The sequence below is a fragment of the Arachis stenosperma genome, chromosome 5 (genome assembly GCF_014773155.1).
Source record: "Arachis stenosperma cultivar V10309 chromosome 5, arast.V10309.gnm1.PFL2, whole genome shotgun sequence".
In the NCBI taxonomy this organism is placed as follows: domain Eukaryota; kingdom Viridiplantae; phylum Streptophyta; class Magnoliopsida; order Fabales; family Fabaceae; genus Arachis; species Arachis stenosperma.
Genome location: NC_080381.1, coordinates 17,937,427 through 17,963,979, shown reverse-complemented (window position 1 = coordinate 17,963,979; position 26,553 = coordinate 17,937,427). Strand labels below are relative to the sequence as shown.

The window sequence follows — 26,553 nt, the reverse complement described above, 5'->3', positions numbered from 1 at the left end:
TCCAGGGAACCTTCCGAGAGCAGTATAAGAGGATATATGATTATGCACATGAGCTGATGCGGGCAAATCCAGGGACATCTGTTCGCTTACAAGTGCAAAAGTTCCCTGAACTTGATAATGAGGTAGCCTCATCACAGACCAGCTGTTGTATCTTTCAGAGGATCTATATCTGCTTGGAAGCATGCAAGCAGAGCTTCAACCATTGTAGGAGCTTTATTGGTCTAGACGGCTGTTTTTTGAAGACACCACAGGGGGGGATAACTGCTCACTGCCATTGGTTGGGATCCAAACGACCAAATGCTGCCCATTGCCTATGCAGTTGTAGAGGCCGAGACCAAGGACTCATGGACTTGGTTCCTTAGTCATCTTGCAACTGATATTGGTGTTGAGAAGATGGGAAGAACTACTTTTATGTCTGACCAGCAGAAAGTAAGCAAGCCTAAACCGAATTTAACTTATGTACATTGACACAATGAATTACTATATCTCAAGTATCAATGACTATTTGGTCCTCCATTTTTTGCTTGCAGGGTTTGTTGCCAGCATACGATGCTGTTATACCAAGTGTGGAGAATCGATTCTGTGTGAGGCACCTATACAGCAATTTCAGGAAACGGTTTCCAGGGTTACAATTGAAGCAACTAATGTGGAGGTGTGCTAAGGCGACTCACTGGAGGGACTGGGAGAAAAACATGGCCGAACTGAAAGCTGTGAATCAGGAAGCCTATAGGTACCTAATTGCTATCCCCCTTAGGTATTGGTCTAGATCTAGGTTTACCTATAATTCTAAAGTAGATACACTGGTTAACAATATGTCTGAGAGCTTTAATGCGGCCATAGTTAATGCTAGAGAGAAACCTATACTAACAATGTTAGAGGAGATCCGGGTTTAACTGATGCTAGAGAGAAACCTATACCAACCTCCACTGTTCTTCCAGCATCTCAGCCATCCTTTGCCACATCTTCAAGCCAACCTACTAGGCACTACTCTGTTAGCTTTACTGGAGGACCTCATGTTTCTCCCAGGAAACTGAAGTTAATGGCAAAGTTGCCTTCAAGAAAATGGGGATTGCTTTAGGGAAATGACAACACTTAGCATGTTGGTTTATTTTGTTTTAAGTTTGTGTTAAGCTTCTGGTTAATCCAGTGTGGTTGTACTGAAATATTGGCTTATATTTTGTTGCTTTTTGTTGCTTATATTTTGTCTTTGTGCTACTGTTGGTTGTAGTGAAATATTGGCTTGTTGCCAGCCAATCCTTTTGATGGTTAGGTTGTTTTGAGTTAAGTTTCTATTAAGGTTCTGGTAATGTCAAACACTATGCTTATTATGTATTTAGGTTGTTACCATTTTAATGTCAAACACTTTAGGTTGTTACCATTTTAATGACTGTTATCTTATTGTTCAGTCATGGAAATCATGTTTTGCCAAGAAAAACTTTCACTCTCATTTCAATATCCAACCATGCTTACAAGTACATCTTCAAATACATTCAACATACCACAATCAAGAACCCCCCTAATACATAAACCCCAGCCAGACCAATTCACCACCAAAAACAATAGCGGAATATACCTACACATGTTTCATACCAGGTTCAACGGAATGACACACTGTTGCGTTGCTTTAGACCAACTCTGCAACAGCAAACATACAAACCCAACCCACCCAAAAAACCCTAACACTGCAACGAACTTCAGCTTCCACTCTGCCACTTTAGTTCTTGATTTCATCATCGAAAGCTTCTTCCTTAACCTAGCAATTTCTGAATACTCCACCTCTGTATCTGGATCTGCCCAATGAAAAAAATTGCAGCCTTCTTGCACCTGCACATACCCACAGAGATCACCATCCCTTCCAACACCCAGAAGACCCAATTCAGCGAAAAAGCAAATAAACAAACCTCAGAGTAGACACAACCCCAAAATCTGCGACCTGGGTTCTCCTTGGTCCCCGAGATTCGCAACACCGGCTTCTCACCATGAGAACAAAGTAGCAGCCTACCTTGTGACGAAGATGGGATTCGAGACGAGGTTGAGCTTCGTGTAGCCATGGCTGTCTCCCTCCAGCAGGTCCTCACGGTGAGCTCTGCAACAATGGCTTCCACGCTGCTTTACCCTTTCCTCCTTTCAATTCAATGTATCATTATTAAACTTTCCCATTCATTTTAATTTCCTATATATACATATATACATTTATTATTATTTTCGATGATCATAACTGCCTCATAACGACGCAAGGGCATTTATGTCCGAAAATGTTATAAAGGACAATTTTAAATTTACATGCGACTTTAAGGACGATTTTAAATCAAAATATATATCGGGGACGGGTTCGATTCCGACCCTCAACGTGAGGGACCAAAACAATACTTATCCCTAATAATAATAACAATAACCGCAATAATACTACTACAACTATTATTATTACTAATAATAATAATAATAATAATAATAATAATAATAATAATAATAATAATAATAATAATAATAATAATAATAGTAATAGTAATAGTAGTAACACAAATACATAAAATACAAATAAATATATTTATTTATTGATCATAAAAAAACTTACCCATTAAAGATGTTTCAGATATTCAATAATGTGTTTTTTCGATTTGATAAAATCATGAACTATTTTTTCTTCCTTCCTCAAACCCTAACCTTTCACAGCATACTTCTTCTCCCACATTTGCTTCTTCACTCTTCCTTCTTCAATAACCTTTTGTCACTCTTGCTTCTTCACTCTCGTTTTTCACTCTTCTCCACTAACGTTTTTCACCTTTGAACCTACCTGCGTTTTGGTTTTATAAGCGGATTCAGTCCCCTCTATTACACGTGTCGGACATGCAGTTAGGGAGGCTGCCAATCACAACCTGCGATTTGCCCTGCACGGCTGACAAACGCAGTCTGCGTTTTGCCGAACCCAAGGCTGGTCAACAACTACTCCTGTTTGCATGCAGGAGACACCAGGATACGATACAAAAATTGGTTGCCCTGCCCTGCCAATCGCAAGTTGCGTTTTGCAGGATGCAACATTTTTTTTATCTTCGTCCCACACAAAACGCAAGTTACATTTTATGGTTTCTGACATTAGCAGCTCCACATTTGTGCATAACACGCCATTCATCCATTCTTCAGCATTTCACCATTTTTAAATCTATTTACAAATTAATTTGTGCCTTAAACATTTTGCTTCTATCCAATTTTAGTATACTTGATAAGATTATTTAAATGGAAATATTAAGTTCTTTATACCTTTAAATTTGAAAATTAATATTTTCTCTTAATCCTTAATCCTTTGTTAATAAAAAATTCTTTGTTTAACATCTTATTATTAAAATTTTTTGAAAGAAAGTAAAAAGAAATACATCAAATTATGAGATAACCCATTCATCCACCCAAAAATTAAGCTGCTAAAAGCTAGAGTCCTAAATGAAAAACGGAATTCTGTGAAAGACAGCAAACAATAAAACCAAGCACGAAACTCGGCTTCTAACCTTGACAAATAAAAAAAATAAAAAATAAAAAATTCTGTACATTGCTTCTTTCTTTTCTTTGACTTACTTGGGGCCCACACAAATGAATTAAATTAGTTTTTGTTTTGATTTTGATTTTGTTATCTCTTTTTCCGGTGGCAAAAAAAATCAGGAGAACAAATGATGGTTTTTGGCGGGTGTTTCTTAATTAATCGGAGACATGACCGCAGGCTGTTGTTCTGGAAGCGTAGGGGCTCAAAGGACTCATTGCGAATGGTGATATGCTCTCTCTTTTGTGCTTAGAACAAGTGCTCTCCGAGTCAGAGGCGTGGCCACATGATGTTGCTGCTGTCGCCGTTGATCTTCTTCTTCTCATCACATATGGACTCAAAGGACTCAATGCCAATGATGACAGCGATGTCCTGTGTTCAGTTCCATGGTCCCATCTTCCTCCTTTGCTTGTGCTTGAACCCATCAAGAGCCTCTTCTGCAGTATCAAATGCGCGTCGCTTGTACGTGCCATTATCCTTCCTGGGGTCATTGTCAGCGGTGTCTTCTTCAGCTTGTTAGCCATTAATGGCGACTGATCCCTTGGTTTCACCCTCGGGCTTCCCATGAATTCTGGCACGTGATGCCCTTCGCATTTTCTTCTCCTTATTGGGGTCGAAGGAGTAGTGGTCACAGCTTTGTTGTTCTTAGGAGTGTTGCGCTCTGTCTCTGAGACTTGTGTTGGTTTTTTTCTCAGTGAAGGGTGCAATGGACTAGCTGCCGGTGACGCCAGATATGCCTTACTTGCCTTTAAAGTAACGCGAGATGCCGGCATCGATTTCGCTCCTATCAATGTTTATAAGATTAGTTTAGTTTAATATTTTACAAATACAAATACAAATCATGTAGGAAGCAGCAACAAACCTTGGTCTTTCTTGAGCTTGTCAAGTTTTCGCACTGGGCTCTTTATTCTAACAGTCTTCTTCGCCGGTGCTTCGGAGAAAAAAGACGGTGTTTCGCCGCCATGAACTGACTTGGGAGAAGTTATAAACTGAAAGGGTTCAGCCGCGGAAACTTGATCATCTTCAAAAGCGAAGCTGAATTCATCGCTTCCTTGAGGAGAATCTTCCTTTGGCAACTCTGTCTCGCTGCCTTTATCTCTTGAATTCAAGAGGCTGATCTTCCCTTTCTCCACAACCTTGTAAGCATAGATCTGGTAAGGAATTTGAGAAACAGCGGAAACATGTGGTGCCATCTCCTCCGGTAGATTCTTAAGGAAAGTGGTCTCTATATCGCAGCAATCAACAGGTGGAGATTGAAGCTCAAGGTTGTTAAGTTCGGGATTAATGATATAGTACTCAGTACTGGTGGAGAGGAACTTCTTGGTGTAACGCAAGATCCTACAAATAGAAGAGAAAGTAGGACGCTGTGAAGGATCGGTTTGCCAACACTTCTTGATTAAGCTAACAAGGTATTTTGGGGAGCGACCAGGGAAGAGAGGCCTCTCCCCTGCTTTGATGTTCTGTGTGGTTCTCTCCCCTTGAAGGTGGTTATCTTCGAAAGGGACTTTCCCTGTCAGCAACTCAAAGCAAATCATTCCAAAGCTGTATGCGTCTGCTTTCTCCGAGTACTTGCACCAGGTAGAAACCTTCCCTCCTTTTTCTATCTCGTGCAGTACTTCCGGAGCATACCATATGCTAGGGTTCAGGTCCTCGGGGTTCTGTGCCGGATCGCGGTTCCTCAGGGAAGGAAGGCCAAATCCTGAGACTTTTGCATGGAAGTAACCTTCTTGGGAGTTCCTTGCTTTGAGTAGAACACTGTAAGGGTTAAGATCTCCATGGTAGATTTTCTTGGAGTGGAGATACTCCATGCCTCTTGCAATTTGAAGCATGAGATCCACCACAACTGGAATTGAGAACAAGATCTGCCTCCTTGGACCGCTATTCTCCTTCATGTAGGTCCACAGATCCTTGCTCATCAACTCCATCACAAGATTAAACTCTTTCTTCTCCTCATCGTAGAATCCACAAAGGTATTGCAATATGTTGGGGTGAGAAAGACATAACAATTTTGAAATCTCACCTTCATAGGCTTGCTTCTCTCCAATGAAGTACCTCAATGCAAAACTCTGTCCAAGCCAACTCACTTCCTTATACTCCTTCCCCTTTCCCAATCTTCGCCTCACCTGGTAATCCTTGGCTCCCACGAGAACGTGGATTGGCCAAAGATCCTGATTCATTTTGCTGTCAGATCCATTTACAAGCTTCTTCAAGAGTATCTCGGCGAGGCGCTGCTCGTTCTTCTTGGACGTAGTTTTCTTCTCCTTGAGTGATTCTATGAGCCTCCACCTATCTTCCTTCCACGCATTCTCCAATTGGCTGATGATATCCCGAGAGACCAAGTACTGCTTCCCAAATCTCCATTGGAAAAGCTTGGAATCATTCCATTCCATGTCATATTTCCTTGACACCATGACCTTCTTCTTCTCCTTCTCGGTCTGATCAAGACAACACGCCTCCCCTGCATTCTCAATGGCCTCGATCACGGCCGGGAAACAGCAAAGGAGATTGTGGATATGGAACTCAACACAGTCAGAATTGTTAGACATGGTGATGGCTTTCCCCCACCACTCCTTGGAATCCAAACATTGCCGGATGTACAACTCGGCTTCCTTGAAAACCCTGCAAAGCTCTCTCAGAGGCAACTCCAGAGGCTTCCATTTGCTGCTTCTCTCTTCCAGCTTCAGATTCTGCCTGATCTCCTCTGCAATCGTCTCGAACGCCAAGCTAAACATTTCAAGGATCAAACAGCACTGCCGTTGGTTGATTTGAATTTCATCTCGCAATACCATAAGCGCTTTCAAACTCCCAAGAGTCTCTCCAATGTGCCGGAACTGTTCCATTCCGGCGGCTTTACAAACCTTTGTAACAAGAAACAACCCAAAATCCATAAAAGGTTAATATAATATGAAAACGAGACCATAGTCAAATAGAGATGGAAAATAATATCATATACCTTGAAAATTAAGCTGGAATGACTCCTCCTCCTCCTGTTATTTGCGTATGAACAATTCCAAATGATGTCTCAATGAAGTTCTGTGAGAACTTCAAAGAGACAAGTTGGATTTGGGGTCCAGTGGGAGAAATCCAGATTGTATTTAACCAAAGGAATAAAAAAAAAAGAAGAAAAAAGAAATGAATGAAATCACAAAATCAAATGAGTATGCATGGCAATGCAAGAAAGCAGAAACCGAAGCGGTACGTTATATTATGTTTCTTGTGATTGATTTATGGTGGAAGATTTAGGATTTAAGAGATAACGGAAACTCGGAGACAGGTGTGGACAGGTGTAGTAGAATGTTTTGGTATAGAGAAAGAAGAAGAAGAAGGAGGAGGAAGTTGTTCCTGTTGTTCTTCTTTGTAATCCAAACCTGACTCAGAGTTTCCGTTTGAAGAAGAATGTAAAATGGGCATTGGACATAACCGTCGTGTTTGGAGTCAGTTATGTTTCCCGCGAATTTCGTCTCAGTCACCGCATCTTGTCTATATATAAAAACTCTGCCAGGACGTCCTCTTTTGACCTGCGTTTTTTAGAATCTCCACCAACAAATCACGTCAACATTCAACGCCAACTTGGTCACCAATTAAATAACGTACCGTAACAAATAGAAAATAATATATAATTAATGGAAAAGAAAAGCCAATTTCACGCAACAAATTTTATTACACAAGATATATAATCATGTATTATCACATAAATATAAGTAAAAGTAATTAACTTTTAAACTCATAATTTGGAACATTATGTTATATAAATATTAAACTTAATTTTTTTATTTATTATCATAAATATTTAAAAATATAAAGAGAATACAATAAAAAAATTTCAATGAAAAAAATTAATACTTATAAAATATTCTAAAATGAACTTTTTTTACATAGAAAAAGATAGAATCTCTCGTTTTTCATTCGGCAGGTCGCTTTCATTTGTAGAATTTATGAACATTCGATATTTCGTTATTTTAACATGGATTTAGAATCTGAGTATTTATTATTAAAGAAATGTTATAGATTATATATTAAAGTATTATTTTGTACACCAAAGAAAAAGTTTTGTTACGGACGTTAAAAATCGAACTTGTGTTGTAAAATATGATCTGTGTTTATAACATGGTAACTGTTAAAAAACGTTCAGATTATATGTGACATTAATGTAATTTTGAATGTCAAGTTTATAGTACTGTCACTAAAACTGATTAAATTGATATAGCTCAGAATAATTTATCGCTAAAAATTAACACAATTTATTTGAGTTAAGTACGATTGAATGAGTATTCAAGATATTCCGTAATAAAATAGAAGATCAATATCTTAGATAATTTTTATCCAATCTAAATGAATAGACATACTAGTAATAAGCAAAATCGCAATTGAGTCTTTTTCGTTAATATATGTATACAAGATGTGAGGGTGCAATGAGCATTATATTGTTGCAGTCATTGACAATTAACCGATCCTAATTAGTGCATACAAAACTGTCACGGCAAATGAACGGAAGAAAACCTAGTCTACACTTGAGGTTTCTACCCAATCCCTTGAAACTGCAGTGTGGTGTGGGTTTGGTTTACCGTTGTCAACTGTCGTTTACGTGTGTATTAGTCTCCTTTGCTATGTTAAGTTTTTTCTTCGAAATTTCGGATGCGCTTTTTACAACTTATAAGAGGGTTTATTGCAGTCCAGTTTACTCCGAAAACATTGCTTAAACTAGAAGCATGCATGCTGACTCTGTCAATGATTAATTAATTGCTGTACGTTCAATTATGATATGTATGTTATTTTAACATCTATTCGACCATTATTACTGCCTTTCTTCTATATCTAAATTCTTGGCCACAAGGCACAACTGCCAATGTAGATTGAAGGGGAACGTATTTAATTTATAATAGAATAAACAGCAATCAAGATAACGTAGAAAAAAAAAAATTTTGGAGCTAATATTACACATCCAATATTACGGCCAATATTCAACATAAAGTAAAACACATCTAAAATTCTTAAAAAATAAGAATATTTGAAACTCAATTAAAAAAAATTGGACAAAAATATATCTAAAAATTCATATAGAGATCATAATTATACTTGAATCATTTAACGGCTCATGTATATATACAATTTTTTTTCCAATGATCATATTTATCATTCTGACGATAAACTCTCCATTAGTAAATTTGCACATGTGTAACGTTTTTGTCCAAAATGATACTATTCTAATGAGTGATGTGATTATTTATTACCATGAGGCTAGTTTTTTCATTGTTCTTCATAATACACTTTACATTCTAAAAGCATTAGAAAGCCCTAGTAAAAAAGAGATGAGAATGAAGTGAAGATATTGTTCGAATCATTCTAATGCGAAGAACATTGGAAGAGTTGTTTTTCAGTTTATTCGAGGAAGGTATGATATCACAATTGCGATGATCACATTTTAGAAAGGATCAAAGGAGAAACGATCAAATATAATAACTTTTCCACTATTTTAAAGCCGATTGAAATATTCTTAGGTTTTTGTTACAACTAAGTGGTCGTTATAAAGATTAGGTTTTTTTTTTTTTTTGGTTTAGTACTTAATTGAAGTTTTGTTTTCTTCATAGATATCAACTCATATTACATTCATGTATCACCACAAGGAAAGGTTAAATGCCAAGGGAGTTTTGGTATACAGTGGAGGAGAGGTTACGTTCCCTTAATATCAAGAGTGAATGTTGAAACACTGAATATTTTTCTTACAGAGGGATTATTCAAAGATCTGGAATACATTAGTTGGAAGGACTTGGGTTATTCAACTTAGGTAGGGGTTGATGAGTGAGAATTTCGCAATATAAATTTTTTCGGCAAGTGTACCGGATCGTCAAGTAATAACTCACTGTTGAGTGAGGTCGATCCCACAGGAATTGATGGATCAAGTAACTTTAGTTAATTGGTTCCTCTAGTCAAACAAATATTTGATGATTTTATGTGATTGAATCAACAAGAAGTAAATGGTGTAGAAAGTAAAAGTGCTGAATCTAAACGACTGAATAATAAAGAGTTCAAAGTAAATTGCAGAATAGTAAAGAGCAGAAGCTTAAATGAAAAGAAAGTAAGGCAAGAATGTAAATGACAAAGGAATATAAATTGCATGAAATGTAAATGGTTCTGGGTACTGGGAATCAAAGGAAATTAGAAATTTAAAAGAATTTAAATGGAGAACAATAATGAGTGAGATTCATTAGGGATCGGAGATGCTATGATCTTTCATGAATCAATGGGTTTCAACTTCTTTCTCAATCATATGAAGTAGATCTATAACGGATTGTAAATAATTGAATTCCAATCTCTTAGCAACTTAATTTCTCTTAACACAATCAATTTTCAATCTCTTGATCTAATTGTTCATGAGAAGAGGTGAAGCTCAATTCCTAATCCATAAGCCACACAACCCTTAGGATCTCAATTCAAAGAGATTATATGTCACGTACCAACTAAGAATATTTTGATTAAAAGAGTTGTGAGGGAGAAGTCTCAAACTGAATCCTATGATCCCTTTCTCAAGACTCACATAGAGATTCAAGTAGATCCAACCCCCTCTTGGTAGTAATTGGATCTATGACGCACAAAAACTTTCCCGTAGCTACAACAAGCGTATTGAGAAGAAGAAGAATTGCATTAATCTATTGGAATTACAACAGAGCTCCTCCCCCTAATGAGTGGGGTTTAGTTGATTATTGCTCTAAGAAAACTCAAAAGAAATTGAAAGTGTATGAAAATAAACTTGCAAGAAAGTAAAACTACGCTAAGTACAAGCAAGTAAATGAAAAGTGTAGTGATCTAATTCCTACTCCATAAGCTCTCCCTTTGTGAAGTTCAAAACTTCCTCTATTTATAGCACACTCCCCCAAAGTCTTCACTTGATGTAATTAGGCTTTTAGGCTTCGTAACTCTGGCGCTTGGTAGTAAGCTTGAAACGTGAGTGTTGGCACCTTCCAGGAGAGCGCTACACTTGCTCAAGAGCGTGGAGAATAAGCGTGGGTCATTTTTCTTTCTGTACGTACGCACACCTGCTTGTGTGTGCACACACTTTGCAAAAACTCCCCTTTGTGTGTGCGCACACCATGTTGTGCGTACGCACACACTTCAATTTTTCCTTGGTGCAGTGTTGAAGGCGCTCTCCAACATGAGCTTGCAAACGAAAGCTGGAAGCGAGCGCCAGAATCACCCTTTTGTGCATGCGCACAGGCTTCTGCGTGCACACACTTCCTTAAAAATGCATGTTTTGTGCGTTCGAATATGCTTGTGCGTACGCATACAACAAGAAAAACTCAAATTCTTAGAATCGAAGGTGCTCTTGAGTGAGCGCCCAGGAGAGCGCCAAGTGAGCACTGCCTCTTCTCCAGGGGTGTCTTTGTTGCTGGCGCTGGAGATCAAGCTTGCAAGTGAGCGTTGTGAGCAAGCGTGACACTTTCAGGGCATTATTGATGATTGGCGCTCTCCAACAAGCTTGCTGGAGAGCGCCCAAAATGAGCGTGACACTGAGATTGATGTGCTTATCTTGGCGCTCTTGAGATGGAGAGTGTGGCCTTAGTTGATGCTTGTGATAAAGAGTTAAGGTGTCAAGTGTGGTGAGTGTATGTGGGAATGGCGCTCTCCAGCAAGCTTGCTGGAGAGCTTGGAAGAGAGCTTGAGTTTTGGCATGAAGGGTGAAAGTGGTGCTCTCCAGCAAGCTTGCTGAAGATCTTGGAGTGTTGAATGGTGTGGTGAGGTTGGTGTCAAGTGGTGTCGAGAATAATGTCAAGGTTGGTGTCGATGTGTGGCAAGGTTGGTGTCAAGGTGTGGCAAGGTTTGTTGAGAGTGGTGAGGCTTGACATGCTGAGAGTGGCGCTCTTGAGAGAGCTTGAGAGAGAGCTTGGTATGCTTAACAAGGTATTGTTGCTGCTGGAGAGCTTGATGGAGAGCGCCGGTTTCAGATGTGCTGGATGCCCTTGAGTAAGCTTGAATGGTGAGCTTAGACTTGAAATCTTGCTCCTCCAGGACTCCATATCTCTGCCTCAACTTCCCCTGTCACAAACCAAAGAAGGTGCATCAAATTTTGAAGTTCATAAGCATGCGAAACCTTCTTTTAAAGGCCATAAAAATCACTTGATTAACTTAACTAAATTACGCAGTCTATGCTCTCATGTTCACATGATTTCACCACACTTTTAATACATGCATGCATGCATGAATATTAAGTATAAATGCTTGCTTATTACCTAAGAAATGCACTAAACTAAGTTCTAAATCAACTAAAATAGCTTGTAAAGCTACCCAAGATGCCCTGGCATCATGGGTGGTCTTGGAATGAACCTAATTAGCCTTGACAGTGATGCAGTAAAAATATATGAGAATACAATTAGGAAAAATGATTGAGTGGTGCATGTGTATTGAGAGCACATTGTTGATCTTCTATCAGAGGTTTAAGTAGTTGATGTTGATGAAGAAGAACTACCTAACTCCTAAACAGAACCATCCGTTGTTAATGCAAATCCTTTACCTATATCATCTAATAGGAAAATGAAGAAGATGGTACAAAGAAATCTAATCTCAACCAAAAAGTTGTAGGAAGAAATAGACAAACCAAGATAACAACCCATAATTCATTTCGAAAATCTACTACACAAACCTTAACTTCAACAAGAAAATCCAACCAAAGGGCAACACAACCTAAAACCAAAATAGGCCAACCAAAATCCCAAACCCAAAAATAACCTAATCCACCTCTTGAAGTTCAAATCCAAACACAACCTGATCCACCACTTGAAGTCCAAATCCAAACACAAGCTGAGTCTTAACCTCAATCTCAAGCTACACAAAATAAGATCCCTGGCCAATAATAAAAAATAAGCAACAGAATAGGAGAGCTTCATAAAAGAGGCCAACTCCTGCTGGACAAGCTTTTGTGTGAGGCAGGAGTGAAGCTCCTAAAATATATATTCCTCATGTAAAAATTGAGTATTTAGATTCAGATGATGATAATGATGATTATTCTAACCCAGACTACCATCAATATGAGTTTGAGAAATTGCACAGCCCTTGTTCATCATATTGTGACAGTGATTATGAGGAGAGACTGCACTGCTTGGCCTTAAGAAAATTCAAATGCTACTTTTAAGTTAGTTCATCTAGAGCTTGGCATGATGTTTGAAATAATAGATCAATCTAAAAGAGTAGTTAAAAAGTTTAACATATAGATTGGTAGGAGCATTAAGTTTAGAAGAATGGAGACTAAAAAATGAAAAAAATTATTTTCTGTGATAAAAATTCTCTTTAAAATATTTATTGTTCAAATCAAATGAGCCAAGAAGCTTTTAAGTGAAAACTTTTGTGAATTAACATACATGTGCTAGAAGATACACAAACAAATCAGCAAACGGAGCTTGGGTTATTAAACAATTAGAGGAGAAGTTAAGGGATCAACTTAGACATAAATATGCTTAAGTTAAGGCTTTGTTTAGGAAGGAGTTTACTATCACCATTAACTACAATAAGATACAGAGAACAATGAAAAAGTAAGGGAGTATTTTGAGGGTTATGATGCATTCGCATCTTTAGTATTTTTTCTTTATGATATTTGTTTAATTTGCTATGAATTCCTACTGGATAAGCAATGATTTCATGGTTAAATAAGAACTACTGAGTTAATTGAATTAATTGGTTATAGGAGAATTTGAAAAAAAATTGGCAAGGAACAAGAGAAAACATAGGATAGGAGTCATCAAACACAAGAAGTACAAAGAATTGGAACAGTAAGCTCTCTGGATTAAACAGGAAGCTCATTGGAAACAACCCACAATGACCATGCAACGTGGGAGACATGGTGTACCACTTTGGGGATTAAAAGGGATCCATGCGTTTGCATCTCGCATGTGTACGCACAAAGATGGATAATTGGCCTATCATGCGTACGCATCTAGCATGCATACTTACAACCAGGGCGAAAAAGAGGTGTCATGCGTACGCAAGAGATTTAAGAGGTATCATGCGTACGCATCAAGCATGCGTATGGACAACACCTAGTTCGCGTGAGACATGAGTTTTTCTACGTACAACACCTTGAGCAAAACAGAGACAAAAGTTGAATGAAATCAATGTAACATTCAATGTGAGATACTCCACGTCCCACATGATCAAGTCAGGGAGTGAATTGAATCAAGATTTAGGCTCTACGTACGACGTGAATGGCTCACGTGCCATGTGAGATTTTAGTCACATTCCAGGGCCCTTAACTTAGCCACTAAACCTCCAATTCTTCATCACTTGTGTGGTCAATTGAAGGCTCAACTTAAGCCAAATATCACAGCAATTAATTATAGATTGCAAGAAGATAAGATTGAAAGCTTGGATGGAAGAAAACACTTATGAAGAAGATTTGATTTATCTTAATTTTGATTATATTCTAAGTTTGAATTTAAAACTTGTTTAGGGTTAGTATTTAAGGGGAGAACTCACTCACGGCTCCTTTTTCCTCGGCACTTTTTACTTTTCATAATTTTAAGATTTTCTCTGAAGACATGAGCAACTAATCTCCTTGGTTAAGGTTAGGAGCTCTGTTGATTCCTATGGACTAATATTATAGATTTTCTACCTTTGATTGATGCATTGATATCTTCTTAAGAAAAAGTTTTCATTCTTCATCCAAAAGATTTGAATGCGTTGGGAAATAATTCTCTTCTGACTTGAATTCTTTTAACTTCTTGGAAAAGTTGATTAATTAAATTAAGCTTAAAAACTTATTCTCACATCTCTTAAATTTTGAAACTAGACTTGATAAGTGACATCGAATCAACTAGGGGAGATTCTTATGAATTGTGTGGCGTATAAATCAATGAACGTGCTTCAACTCTTTCATGAATAATTGATTAAAGAATTAGCGATTAATTAGGTTAAAGAGAAATCGAATTACCAAGTGATAGGGGTTTGATTATTAATGATTTGCCATGGATGTATATTTGCATGATCAAGGTGAAAAGTGAAAGTATTGATCCAGAAGACTCAACATCTCTAAAACCTTAACTCTTTTAATCATATTATCTTTCAACGCTTACTGTTTGCCTTTGCTTACTTCATTATTTATGTCAAAACTTTCTAAAACCCTAAATTTTGATTGTCTGACTAGAATAATTGATTGACTATTGTTTGTTAAATACGTTAATCCTTGTAAGATCGACACTCACTCACCGTGAGTTTATTAATTGGTACGACCCGGTGCACTTGCTAGCTGGTAGTTGTGATTGTAAAATCTGCAATCAGATTCAAAGAGGAAGTAGTATGCTAAGTTAAGAGATTACATTCTACAGCTTCTGAAGACCAACCCAAGAGCCACTATTGACATAGACATAACTCTTATGCCTAATTTTTTGCCACTTTTCAAGCAACTTTATATCTCATTTGAGGCTTACAAACAAGCACTCATACAAGGGTGTAGGCCTTTTATCAAACTGGATGAGACATTTTTTAATAGACATTATGGGAACGGTTGCTTATAACAGTAGGACAAGATACTAACAATTAGATCTTCCACATTACTTATGCAGTTGTTAACTCAGAAACAAGAGAAAATTGGAGATAGTTTCTTGAACTCCTTCATTGTGACTTAGAAAAGTATAGAGTGCATGGTTGAAACTTTATAAGTGACCAATAAAAAGTATATATCCAGGTTCTTATGTACTATCTACATTATTATGCTTTGTAAAAATTGGCTCGTTAATGGTTGTTAACTATGACTTTACAAGGCCTCATGCCTAGAGTCCATCATCGATTCTATGCAATGCATATCTAAAATAACTTCACAAAAATGTGAAAGGATAAGCAGTTGAAAAGGGCAGTATAGGAGTGCTATAAAGCTACCATTGTCCAAGAGTCTGATGCTGCAATGATGACGCTAAAGTGGATTAACAATGTAGCCAGGGAATATTTAAATAGACTTGACCCTAGATCATGGATAAAAGCATATTTTAGTGAGTGGCCAAAGACAGACAATATGACTAATAACAACTGTAAGATATTTAAAGATAAAATCCTGAAATACAGAACCAAGCCAATTATCATAATGTTGGAAGATATTAGAACATATATCATGAGGGTTATGACAAAGAACAAGAAATCTCTGAGTGGATATATTGAGACTATTGCACCTAGACAACTGAGTAGGCTTAAGAGAGAAAAGAGAAAGAGTAACAAGTGCACTTGTTGATTTTGGCAGCTTATAGGCTTGCCTTGCAGGCATGCTTCTATAACACTTGCTTTGAGAGGACGTAGGCCAGTGAATCAAATCCATAATTGGCTTAGAATGGCGACCTATAACACCACATATCAGTTTAACATCAACCTTAAACCAAGTAAAGAGTTTTGGGATAACGCTAAAGGCTATGGTATTCACTAAAACCATGAATGCTGCAAGCACAGCTATGTGAGGGAGATTCATGCAATTCATTCTCACCCCAAATTTCACACAACAACATGAAGTTGGTCTAAGACCAACAAAACTTGTACTAAAAGGAGTTCCTAGAAGAGGTAGTGGCCCAATTGCACCGAGTTGTCAAAGTGGCCCAAATAGAATTGGGAGTGGATCAAAAATAGGCTCACAAAAGCCCAACAAAAATGGAGGTGGGACAATGCGTGGAGCAGCAACTAAAAAAATAGACTATTAGAACAACTTTTACTTGCATTTTAGTTGTTTATTTTCTACACAAGTGGTGAATTGTTATTTTAGTTATGACACTAGTTTTGCTTTCTTATGCAAAATGTAATGAAGCAGTGACTTCTATTTTGATTTGGTTATGTTTCTAGTATGTTTAGTTTGTGGCAAGTTAATAACTTTTATGTTGGTTATGTTTGATTTGTTGTGGTTATTATAATGAAGCACTGACTTTTAATTAAATATTTTGGTCTTTGTGGTTGTTACCATGATAATAGAATGATTTAATATTAATGACAATTACTACTATTTAGGTTGAAATTTCTTTGTTATTTTGCATGTCACAGGATAAATTCTAGAATATTTTAGTTACATCAAATTAGAATGAAACAAAACATAGTTTTTCATTTATTCAATGCAAATTACAAAATAGACATAGCCTTCAAAAGGCATTACATAATAATTTTTACTTTTGACCAAAAATCATACACAACAACAATGTACAAATTTTCAAATTAACAGATTTTCTAACCTATTTTTCTAATACACTTTAAATCTTCATTAATTTGATTAACCGTGTTATACAGTTTCATCACATCTTTTTCTTTTGGTGTACCCTTAACTCTTTCTATAGGCTTTCTTCACTCCTTTTCTCTATCCCACATTTCTGACACTTCCTTCAACTTCACCAGCCGATATAAAATGCTCATATCTTTGTTCAAAATTTGTGCATTTTACAGAATTAGCAGATCACGAAGAAAAGAAAGAAAACTCATGGAAAAAACCTTAAACCCTAATTCAAAGAGTAATGCAAGATCATAATATACCTCCCACAAAGGGCATTGAAGAAACAATCTGCCTGGATTCCAATCCGTTCCAAACTTCAGTATTATTACTTCAAGCCAATGCAAACACTTGCCATTATTGTAGTCAAATTTCTTCTTCTTTTTGTTCCTCAATAATGAAGATGCACCACCAGAAGAGCTACCACAACTTAAGGATATGGGGCTTTTCGTTCCATGAACTGAAGCCATACTCTTTGTTCTCTGTTAGGATTCCACGAATTTTTGCAATTTGTAAAGATGAAAGGATAGAGGTTTAGGGTTAATTTCACTTAATAAGTAATTTTAAAAAGAATTAATCCAACATGGCAACGAATAGCCACATCACTTATTAGAATAGTGCCATTGGTGCACGAAATTGTGATCACTTCTTTTCACAACTCAAATAATCCCTAGTAATGGCTCCAAAGACTTGGTGCTCAATACCATGGCATAAACACAACTTCGCACAACTAACCAGCAAGTGCACTGGGTCGTCCAAGTAATAAACCTTACGCGAGTAAGGGTCGATCCCACGGAGATTGTTGGTATGAAGCAAGCTATGGTCACCTTGTAAATCTTAGTCAGGCAGACTCAAATGGGTATGGGTGATGTATGAATAAAACATAAAGATAAAGATAGAGATACTTATGTATTCCATTGGTGAGAATTTCAGATAAGCGAATGGAGATGCTTTGTCCCTTCCGTCTCTCTGCTTTCCTACTGTCTTCATCCAATCCTTCTTACTCCTTTCCATGGCAAGCTGTATGCAAGGGTTTCACCGTTGTTAGTGGCTACCTCCCATCCTCTCAGTGGAAATGTTCAACGCACCCTGTCACGGCACGGCTATCCAGCTGTCGGTTCTCGATCATGTCGGAATAGAATCCAGTGATTCTTTTGCGTCTGTCACTAACGCCCCACAATCGCGAGTTTGAAGCACGTCACAGTCATTCAATCATTGAATCCTACTCAGAATACCACAGACAAGGTTTAGACCTTCCGGATTCTCTTGAATGCCGCCATCAATTCTAGCCTATACCACGAAGATTCTGGTTAAAGAACCCAAGAGATAAACATTAGAGCCTTGTTTGCTTGTAGAACAGAAGTGGTTGTCAGTCACTTGTTCATAAGTGAGAATGATGATGAGCGTCACATAATCATCACCTTCATCAAGTTCTTGAGTGCGAATGAATATCTTGGAATAAGAACAAGCTGAATTGAATAGAAGAACAATAGTAATTGCATTAATACTCGAGGTACAGCAGAGCTCCACACCTTAATCTATGGTGTGTAGAAACTCCACCGTTGAAAATACATAAGAACAAGGTCTAGGCATAGCCGTGAGGCCAGCCTCCCAAAGAGGGTTCAATCATAAAAACATGATCAAAAGATGTAAATACAATAGTAAAAGGTCCTATTTATAGGGAACTAGTAGCTTAAGAATTACAAAGATGAGTAAATGACATAAATATCCACTTCCGGGCCCACTTGGTGTGTGCTTGGGCTGAGCATTGAAGCATTTTCGTATAGAGACTCTTCTTGGAGTTAAACGCCAGCTTTTATGCTAGTTTGGGCGTTTAACTCCCACTTTGGTGCCAGTTCCGGCGTTTAACGCTGGGAATTCTGAGGGTGACTTTGAACGCCGATTTGGGCCATCAAATCTTGAGCAAAGTATGGACTATCATATATTGCTGAAAAGCCCAGGATGTCTACTTTCCAACGCCATTAATAGCGCGCCAATTGGGCTTCTGTAGCTCCAGAAAATCCACTTCGAGTGCAGGGAGGTCAGAATCCAACAGCATCTGCAGTCCTTTTCAGTCTCTGAATCAGATTTTTGCTCAGGTCCCTCAATTTCAGCCAGAAAATACCTGAAATCACAGAAAAATACACAAACTCATAGTAAAGTCCAGAAAAGTGAATTTTAACTAAAAACTAATAAAAATATACTAAAAACTCAACTAAATATACTAAAAACAATGCCAAAAAGCGTACAAATTATCCGCTCATCAGCCATCCTAGACAAAAACAATACACGTATGTAGATTTGCTAACGGAGACACACGCCCAATGCGAAAATGGTGAATGCAACTATTGGAGTAAAAGAATTGTGTGCACACATGACTCACTAAATAATTGGTGTTTAATTACTATGCAGGTCCCTATAATTTCACCGAATTTTCAATTAGGTCCCTATACTTTTTTTCTTTTCAATTGGATCCTTAAATTATTTTTTTTAATCAAGTCCCTACCGTTAAAAAAAAGTCTAAGATAACAGAATATTCTATTAAAAAAGGAATATTCTAAAATTAAAAATAAAAAACCTAATCTAAAACACCTCAATAATTTTTAAATTCCTAAAATGCTCTTAACATTTTTTTAATTTAGAAACCCCATCCCCTGCCTCTGATCTTCTTCTCACCTCCTACTCTCTCATCCCCTTCGCAGATCTGATTAAAACCAACAGAAAAAAAAGAAAATTTATGGAAAGCTTGTGCAATTGTTGTGAGCTCACTCACTCATTCTTTCTCTCTCTCTGACTTTATCGTTCGGCTACCAACCTTCGACGTTGCCGATCCATCGCATCCATCGGAGACTGAGAAAGAGACACAAATAGAGAGAAAGAGAGAGAGAATCAATCCCTTCTTTGTATGGCTTCGGAAGATGTGAAGAGCGGTGAATCTGCAGTCACAAAGATCGTTACTTTGGCCGAGGAAGCTAAGCTCGCTAGTCGTGAAGGCGTCGTCACTGCCGCCGCTGCTCCTTCCTACGCCTTCACCATCATCTGCAAGTTCCTTCTCGCCAGTGGAGTTGCCGAAGGAGTGTCAGTTCCGTTTCTCACCTCTTTTTTATTTAATCTTTTAATTTTAAAATTGATTGAATATAATAAATTAATGATAATAGTTTGATTGGAATTTGGAAGTATTTTTTTGTTTGAATTTTGATGCTTTGTTGTTGTTAGGTTTCTCGAAGGAACAATTTTGATGTCTCATTGTTTCATTTGTCTGGAAATACTGAAGCATTTGGCTTCTGTGATACCAAATTATTTATTTTTAATATGGTTTAATTACTCTGTTGGTCTCTATAGTATTGCAAAATTTTCAATTAGGTCCATATACTTTTTTTTTTAATTGGGTCCCTAGATGTTAAATTTTTTTTCAATTTAGTCCCTATCGTGACAAAACCGTTTGAAATAACAAAATATCCTATTAAAAAATCAAATATTCTCCTAATTAGATTAGAATAGATAATTAAACCCACTTCTATTTTTTCAAAATACCAAAATTACCCTTGCCATTTTATCCAAAAGCAAAGAACCCTAGTAAGCGCTTGTTCTCTGAAGTCACTACGTTTCTCCTCCATTCGTTGGCGTCGTCCTCCATCTACGGCGGCGACGGCGGCGGCGGCGGCGTCGTCCTCCTCCTCCTACTCCTCCTCCTCCTCCTTGGCGGCATGAGCATCCATCGTCGTCATTGTCTGTCGTCCTTGGTCTGCTCTGTGCTGGTTGTGCGTCTGCTCTACTCTGCTTCCCACTGGTGGTGTGTCACTTTCGTCGCGTCCCTCGCCGTGGATCGCTATGCCGCGCCTCACGTCGTCGCACCTCGCCTAGCTGCCTGAAGTCGATCTTCCAAAACAGGTAACATGTCAATTTTTTCTTTTGTTTTCTCAAAGTTAATGAAACAGGTTTAAGTAAATGATAATTTTTCAATTTTCTAAATTGATTTGATATACCTATTTGTTTAATTAAATTCTGAATTCTTTTGATATAATAGTTTCGGTTTACAATATGAATATATATAAGGGTTTTGTGAATTGATGAATTGACATATGAATTGGTTTTGCTGATTATGAATTTACTTTATTGTTGATTGTTGTTGCTGTGATGAATACCATGCTTCTTCTGACCACCGGTTCTGTTCTTGTCGAGGCTTTGCCTCATGATTTGTTTTGGGGTGGAGATCAAGATGGAGAAGGCTTAAACTATCTTGGTCACTTATTGATAAAGCTAAGATCAGAGTTTCTTGGCGAGTCGTCATCATCGTGCGAGTCCCCTAGTATAGCCAAATAGCTATGTACAGAGCCACATGAAATATTATACTGGTAAGAAATTTAGATATTATGCATGAGATTTTAGGTTCATACCTTATTATTTTTGTTGTACAAAAAGAAAGGTGGGAGAGAGAATAATTATGTTGTTGTAGAAAAAAGAAAAAGAAACACTACATCTGCATCATATTAATCTATTAATCAAACCTTTTGCTTTGATTTATTTCTCTGATATTTCCTATTTTCATAATATTATCACTTTCTTTTTGGAGTTATGCGTAACTTTATTTGATGGTTTGTGATGTTAATAACGTAATATGGTTATGAGAATAATCTGCTTTGAGAAGAAATAATGGATTCATGTTTAATCAAAGAAAAATGCTACTTCAGGATATAGCTGATAATGTCAAAAGAGTTGCGGTTAGAATATGATGTCTATGAGTGTTATTGAAACCTCTCAAACTCACCTTATGAACATAAATTGGAAGTTCGTACTAAACAAGAGGCTAATTATAAAGTTTTCTCTCAATAGAAATGAGACAGAATGATTACCTCATATGACTATTATTTAGAATTTGTTGAACATGAGACAGAATTTGTTGAACATGATGTCAATCAGCTTCATTTATTTATGAAGGAAGTTCTTTAATATTAAGTTTTTATTCAATTCTAAAATCTTAAATCATACTTAAAAAAATCTTAATCCTTTTCTCTTTTTTCAATTCGGACATTGGTTCAGTACCAGTACTTGTGATAGTGATTGTTTTTAACAATAGAGGTGTATATGGTGGTGACTGAAAAACTCTCGAAGAGATGAATGAACTTCACAAAGATGATCCTACCATACTTTGATCGAAGCTTTTGGTGGAAAGGGCTAACTTGTTGGGATACCTGATGAACTTAAGTCTGCTCTTTCAGAACCGGTTGTTATTAATGTTATTGTTGATCCCTATGCTGGTTCAGAGAGTGGGAGGTTGCAACACAAGAATTGATTTCCAGATTATATGTATTATACTGAAACTATGCTTTTTATGGTTTTTATTTTTAGATTTCAAATTACATAGCCTTGTGGTTTTCTATGGTGTACCATGATATGATAAAGACACAAACTATATTTCATGAATCTACACAAATGTAAAATGTTACATGATCATAATGAATACTTGAATGATGGAAATTGAATTTTATATATACTTTTTACTACTATTTCTGTTTCATTTTATCCATTTCTTTTTTTGTATGTTCTTAAGATAAGGTATTTTGAAAGTCAAAAAAAAAATAAAAAAGAAATTATTTTTGGTACAATTTGTATATAAATAAGCAAAAGAATGATTCATGATGTGTTGAAATAATATGACCGATGTTGTTCATTTGGGAAGTAGTACTGATTGTGCTCTTGGTTATATATCACTGTCCCTTTTATTAGGTTTGGATTGGATCATGATTAAAGAACTACTACAAATTTTGTGAATTTGCAACAAAATATTCATTGTTTTTGGAGATTTAGCTTATGAAGTTTGTTTATTGTTGATTGTTGTTGTTGTCATAATGCTTGTTTGCAATACTTGTCAAAGTCTTCGGATAAAAGTCTTCGATATGCTTTTTCTCTTAGACTTGATCATACTTGCCTATCGCATACTTGGTATATATATATTGATCCAAATTTTATATATATATTCACAAGCCACTTTTACTGAATTTCATATATCCTACTTTTTTTGTAGTACACTAAGCTTAGAACAAATTTCTCTTAGTGTCACATAAATAACAAATTATGGAACTACACAAAGAGTAGTAACCTCTCCCTTAAACTCTTCATCTTGCCGTGACTTTGGCTTGTAGCATGCCTTTTGTTTTGGTTCATGCAGTTTTGTGGATTGGTTTTTATGGTTTGAGGTTGTGGATTATGATGCTGGTTCTGCTGCTACTTCAAGAGAAGGTGCTCCTCTTTTTGAAATATGTTTGATCATTTATATTTCTGTATTAAATGGCAGGTTATGACAGTTTGGTGAATTCATTATGTTTGACTGTGTGACTGGAGAACCCCCGAAGAGATAAATGGACTTTACAAAGATGATCCTGCTCCGACTTCTTTGTTCTGAAAGTAAGCTACCATGATTTGATTGAAGCTTTTAGTGGAAAGGGTTATCTTGTTGGGACACCTGATGAACTCAAGTCTGCTTTTTCAAAATTTTTCTTGGCTTGGAAATCGGCAGTTATCAATGTTATTGTTGATCCCTATGCTGGTTCAGAGAGTTGGAGGCTGTAATAACAAAAATTACATAGCCTTATGGTTTTCGTTTTTAGATTTCAAATTTCAATAACAAATTACATAGCCTTGTGATTTTTGTAAGTGTACCATGATATGATAAAGACACAAACTATATTCTATGATTCCACACAAATGTAAAATGTTACAAGATCATAATGAATACTTAAATGATGGAAACTGAATTTTATATATACTTATTACTACTATTTCTGTTTCATTTTATCCATTCTTTTTTTTTGTATGTTCTTAAGATAAGGTATTTTGGAAGTAAAAAAAAGAGAAGGTATTTCTGGTATAATTTGTATATAATAAATAAGCAAAAGAATGATAGTGACAAAATAAAAGAGATTATAGGAATATCTTTCATTGAATATTTATAGTTTCACTAAATTTTCAATTAGGTCCTTATACTTTTTTCTTTTCAATTGGGTCCCTAAGGGTATACAAGTAATTTTACAATTCACTAACGTTTTTTGACGTTTAACGTTAATAGGGACTAAATTAAAAAAAATTAATGTATAGGGACCCAATTGAAAAGAAAAAAAGTATAGGGACCTAATTGAAAATTCGGTAAAACTATTGCAACCAGAACTTTCAAGCATACTTTTGTCTATTTTTTCTTAGACAAAATATTTGAGATCCAATCTCAATAAAAATTCATCTTGGATGAAATTCAGAACTCATTTAACCAGAGGCAGATTGACGAAGGGGCCCTAAGGTGGCCATGGTCCCCTAAGATTTTTCAAAAAAATTAGTAAATAGTAATAATTAATAATATTAAGTATTTTTTATATATGATGTTAAAAAATTATAAGTTACAGAATCTTGTAAATTAAAGTAATTAAAATTTGTAACATATATTGGGTATTTGGGCTATTGTTTATTGGTAGCCCATTCTAATAATTAATAAAAATAGTTCTATTATACTAGCCCAATAGACAATAGTCCATATTATTAATTAAAGTAGTACTAGTACATTTACCAACTTTTCTCTTCAAAGCATTAGAAGCTCAGAGCGTGAGTGTCAGCGCACACTTTTCTCTCTTTTAGTGACTCTCATTATAGATTTGTATAGACTTTTGGTCTTTGTATTTCAATTTTCTTTCCATACCAAAACTGACAAGATATATAAAGAAAAACCACTGAAAATTTGAAGTGGACAGCAAAATTTAACCATTGGATACACAGCAAAGACTCAAAGAGGTATATCTCAATTTTTTTAAACTAATAACAACGTCAAGTATTATTTATATTATTTATTTAAAATAATTAATTTTTTTTTACAACGGACAGTGTTCAAAGATTGAAGTGAGAGCAACACTCAATAGAGTTATTTTTTGTTGAGACTTGGAACAAAAAATAATAAGGTAAATTAATAACTTTATTTTTGGTTATTATACATTTGTGTTTCTAAAATTATTTGTTATTGTTCAATAGGTTTAATAATTTTTTTAAAAATAACATATATGCAATTATTTTTATTTTTTTCTTGCTAGATAGTTCAAGTTAAGTTAAAAATGTCAAAGATGAAAATAATTCACTCATTTTTCAAGAGAAAAGAGAGAATATATGATGAACAAAATTCAGCTTTAGATTCTTTGAGTAATGTTCAAAATATTATTGAACAACCTAAGATACAACATGTGACACAACTTGTTGAACAAGAGATTCAACCACCTGCTTCCAAAATAACAAGGATTGAAATAGATCAAGTTAATATTAATACATTGATGCGTGATCCCGGAAAGTGTCCGCAAATTTAGAATTATCCTATCAATCAACAAGATGAAATCCGTAGAGCATATATAAAGTTTGGACCATATCAATTTATTATGGATGAGTACCCTTTTGCTGGTCTTGAAAGGCATCCTCGTCGTTTCAAAGCTCATTAGTTTAAAAGTTTTTCTTGGCTAAAATATTCGCCAGAAGTGGATGCTGTATTTTGTCTTCTATGTTATTTATTTTCTAGAAAATCAAGTCCATTCACATCTAGGAAGGGAAGCTAATCAAATCGGCACATTAAAAAAATCAGTAGATACCAAGTGGAGCTCTCACTTCAACTCAATTTGTAGCCTTTTACGTATGTTTGGAGCAACAACTTCAATTCTAAAAGATTTGGCTACTAATGGATCTACATATTCTCAATTTGATGATGCTACTTATGCTTTTAAATCTTTATTATCATTTGATTTTGTTTTCATTTTGCATATGATGAAAGAAATCATAAGAATTACTGATAAATTTTGTCAAGCATTGCAACAAAAATCTCAAGACATTTTGAATGTTATGCATCTGGTTTCTAGTACAAAGTCATTGATTCAACATTTTGGAGAAAGTTAGTTTCTTTCTGCAATGATCATGCTATTCAGATACCTGATATGGGTGCCTCTTTTAGTGACATAATTCGGTCTCGTTGTAAAAAGGATGTTGTCACTGTTGAACACCACTACCGTGTTGACATTTTTACTAGCGTGATAGATTTTCAATTGAAAGAGCTAAATAGTAGATTTAGTGAGCAAGCAATTGAGCTCCTCATATTGAGTACATCGTTGGATCCTAAATATGCTTTCAAGTTATTCAGTGTTTGCAACATATGCAATCTTGCAAAGAATTTCTATTTTTTAGATTTTTCTGAGTAAGAGAAGATTCAATTGGATTATGAGTTACAACATTATGAAGTTTATTTAGTTAAAGTCCCAGATTTTTAGAATTTGTCTACTATTGCTGAATTGTGTCAAAAATTGACAGAGACAGGAAAATCAAATATGTATCATTTAATTGATAGATTAATTCGTCTTGTTTTGACTCTTCCTATGACAACAGCAACAACTGAACGAGCTTTTTCAGCTATGAAGATTATTAAAACAAGGCTTCAAAATAAGATGGAAAATAAATTTTTAGCAAATTATATGATTGTATATATTGAAAAGGAGATTGCTTGAAAATTCACTTCAGAGATGATAATTGATGATTTTAGTTCCATGAAGCATCGTCGAGTAAGTTTAAAAATACCAAAATCTTAAAGTATGTAGTTGAATATTGATTTTTATATAATATAATTATTCCTTTAATATATATGCTTTTGTTAATTTTTTGTTATATTATATTTTAATTTATTTTGTATTTAATTGGCACCCCTCTTATGAAATTTCTGGTTCCACCACTGCAGTATAGTGTTAGTTCTCTAACATTATTATGGTAGATGTTCCTGTGTGAAAATGAACTCCCAGGTATAGCT

General features: G+C 35.9%; 3 protein-coding genes across 3 annotated transcripts; 1 reads left to right on the top strand and 2 right to left on the bottom strand.

Moving 5' to 3' along the window:
- Nucleotides 1-1,449: 1,449 nt before the first annotated feature.
- LOC130980504 (uncharacterized) lies at nt 1,450-2,051 on the bottom strand. The gene is made up of 3 exons (XM_057904175.1): nt 1,902-2,051; nt 1,658-1,824; nt 1,450-1,573 (listed from the first exon to the last, which is right to left on the bottom strand). The coding sequence occupies exons 1-3, from the start codon at nt 2,049-2,051 to the stop codon at nt 1,450-1,452; spliced, it is 441 nt and encodes a 146-aa protein (XP_057760158.1).
- Nucleotides 2,052-3,458: 1,407 nt separating this feature from the next.
- Nucleotides 3,459-6,963, bottom strand: LOC130980005 (serine/threonine-protein kinase HSL1). The gene is made up of 3 exons (XM_057903595.1): nt 6,483-6,963; nt 4,392-6,387; nt 3,459-4,313 (listed from the first exon to the last, which is right to left on the bottom strand). The coding sequence occupies exons 2-3, from the start codon at nt 6,367-6,369 to the stop codon at nt 3,688-3,690; spliced, it is 2,604 nt and encodes an 867-aa protein (XP_057759578.1). The 5' UTR covers nt 6,370-6,387; nt 6,483-6,963; the 3' UTR covers nt 3,459-3,687.
- A 12,684-nt stretch (nt 6,964-19,647) lies between these two features.
- Nucleotides 19,648-25,954, top strand: LOC130980503 (uncharacterized). Its single transcript, XM_057904174.1, has 4 exons — nt 19,648-19,820; nt 22,912-22,982; nt 23,038-23,051; nt 25,619-25,954. Exons 1-4 carry the CDS (start codon nt 19,648-19,650, stop codon nt 25,952-25,954), a joined length of 594 nt encoding a protein of 197 aa, XP_057760157.1.
- Nucleotides 25,955-26,553: the final 599 nt, after the last annotated feature.

Bases quoted from the DNA above. Each gene is read 5' to 3' on its own strand.
- LOC130980005 (XM_057903595.1), bottom strand. From the start codon at position 6,369: ATGGAACAGTTCCGGCACATTGGAGAGACTCTTGGGAGTTTGAAAGCG. The intron at 4,314-4,391 runs GTTTGTTGCTGC...AAACATTGATAG, and splicing joins CAAGCTCAAGAAAGACCAAG to GAGCGAAATCGATGCCGGCA.
- LOC130980503 (XM_057904174.1), top strand. From the start codon at position 19,648: ATGGCTTCGGAAGATGTGAAGAGCGGTGAATCTGCAGTCACAAAGATC. The intron at 19,821-22,911 runs GTCAGTTCCGTT...TGGTTCATGCAG, and splicing joins AGTGGAGTTGCCGAAGGAGT to TTTTGTGGATTGGTTTTTAT.
- LOC130980504 (XM_057904175.1), bottom strand. From the start codon at position 2,051: ATGGCTACACGAAGCTCAACCTCGTCTCGAATCCCATCTTCGTCACAA. The intron at 1,825-1,901 runs GTTTGTTTATTT...GGGTATGTGCAG, and splicing joins GGGGTTGTGTCTACTCTGAG to GTGCAAGAAGGCTGCAATTT. The intron at 1,574-1,657 runs GTTTGTATGTTT...AAACATGTGTAG, and splicing joins GGGTTTTTTGGGTGGGTTGG to GTATATTCCGCTATTGTTTT.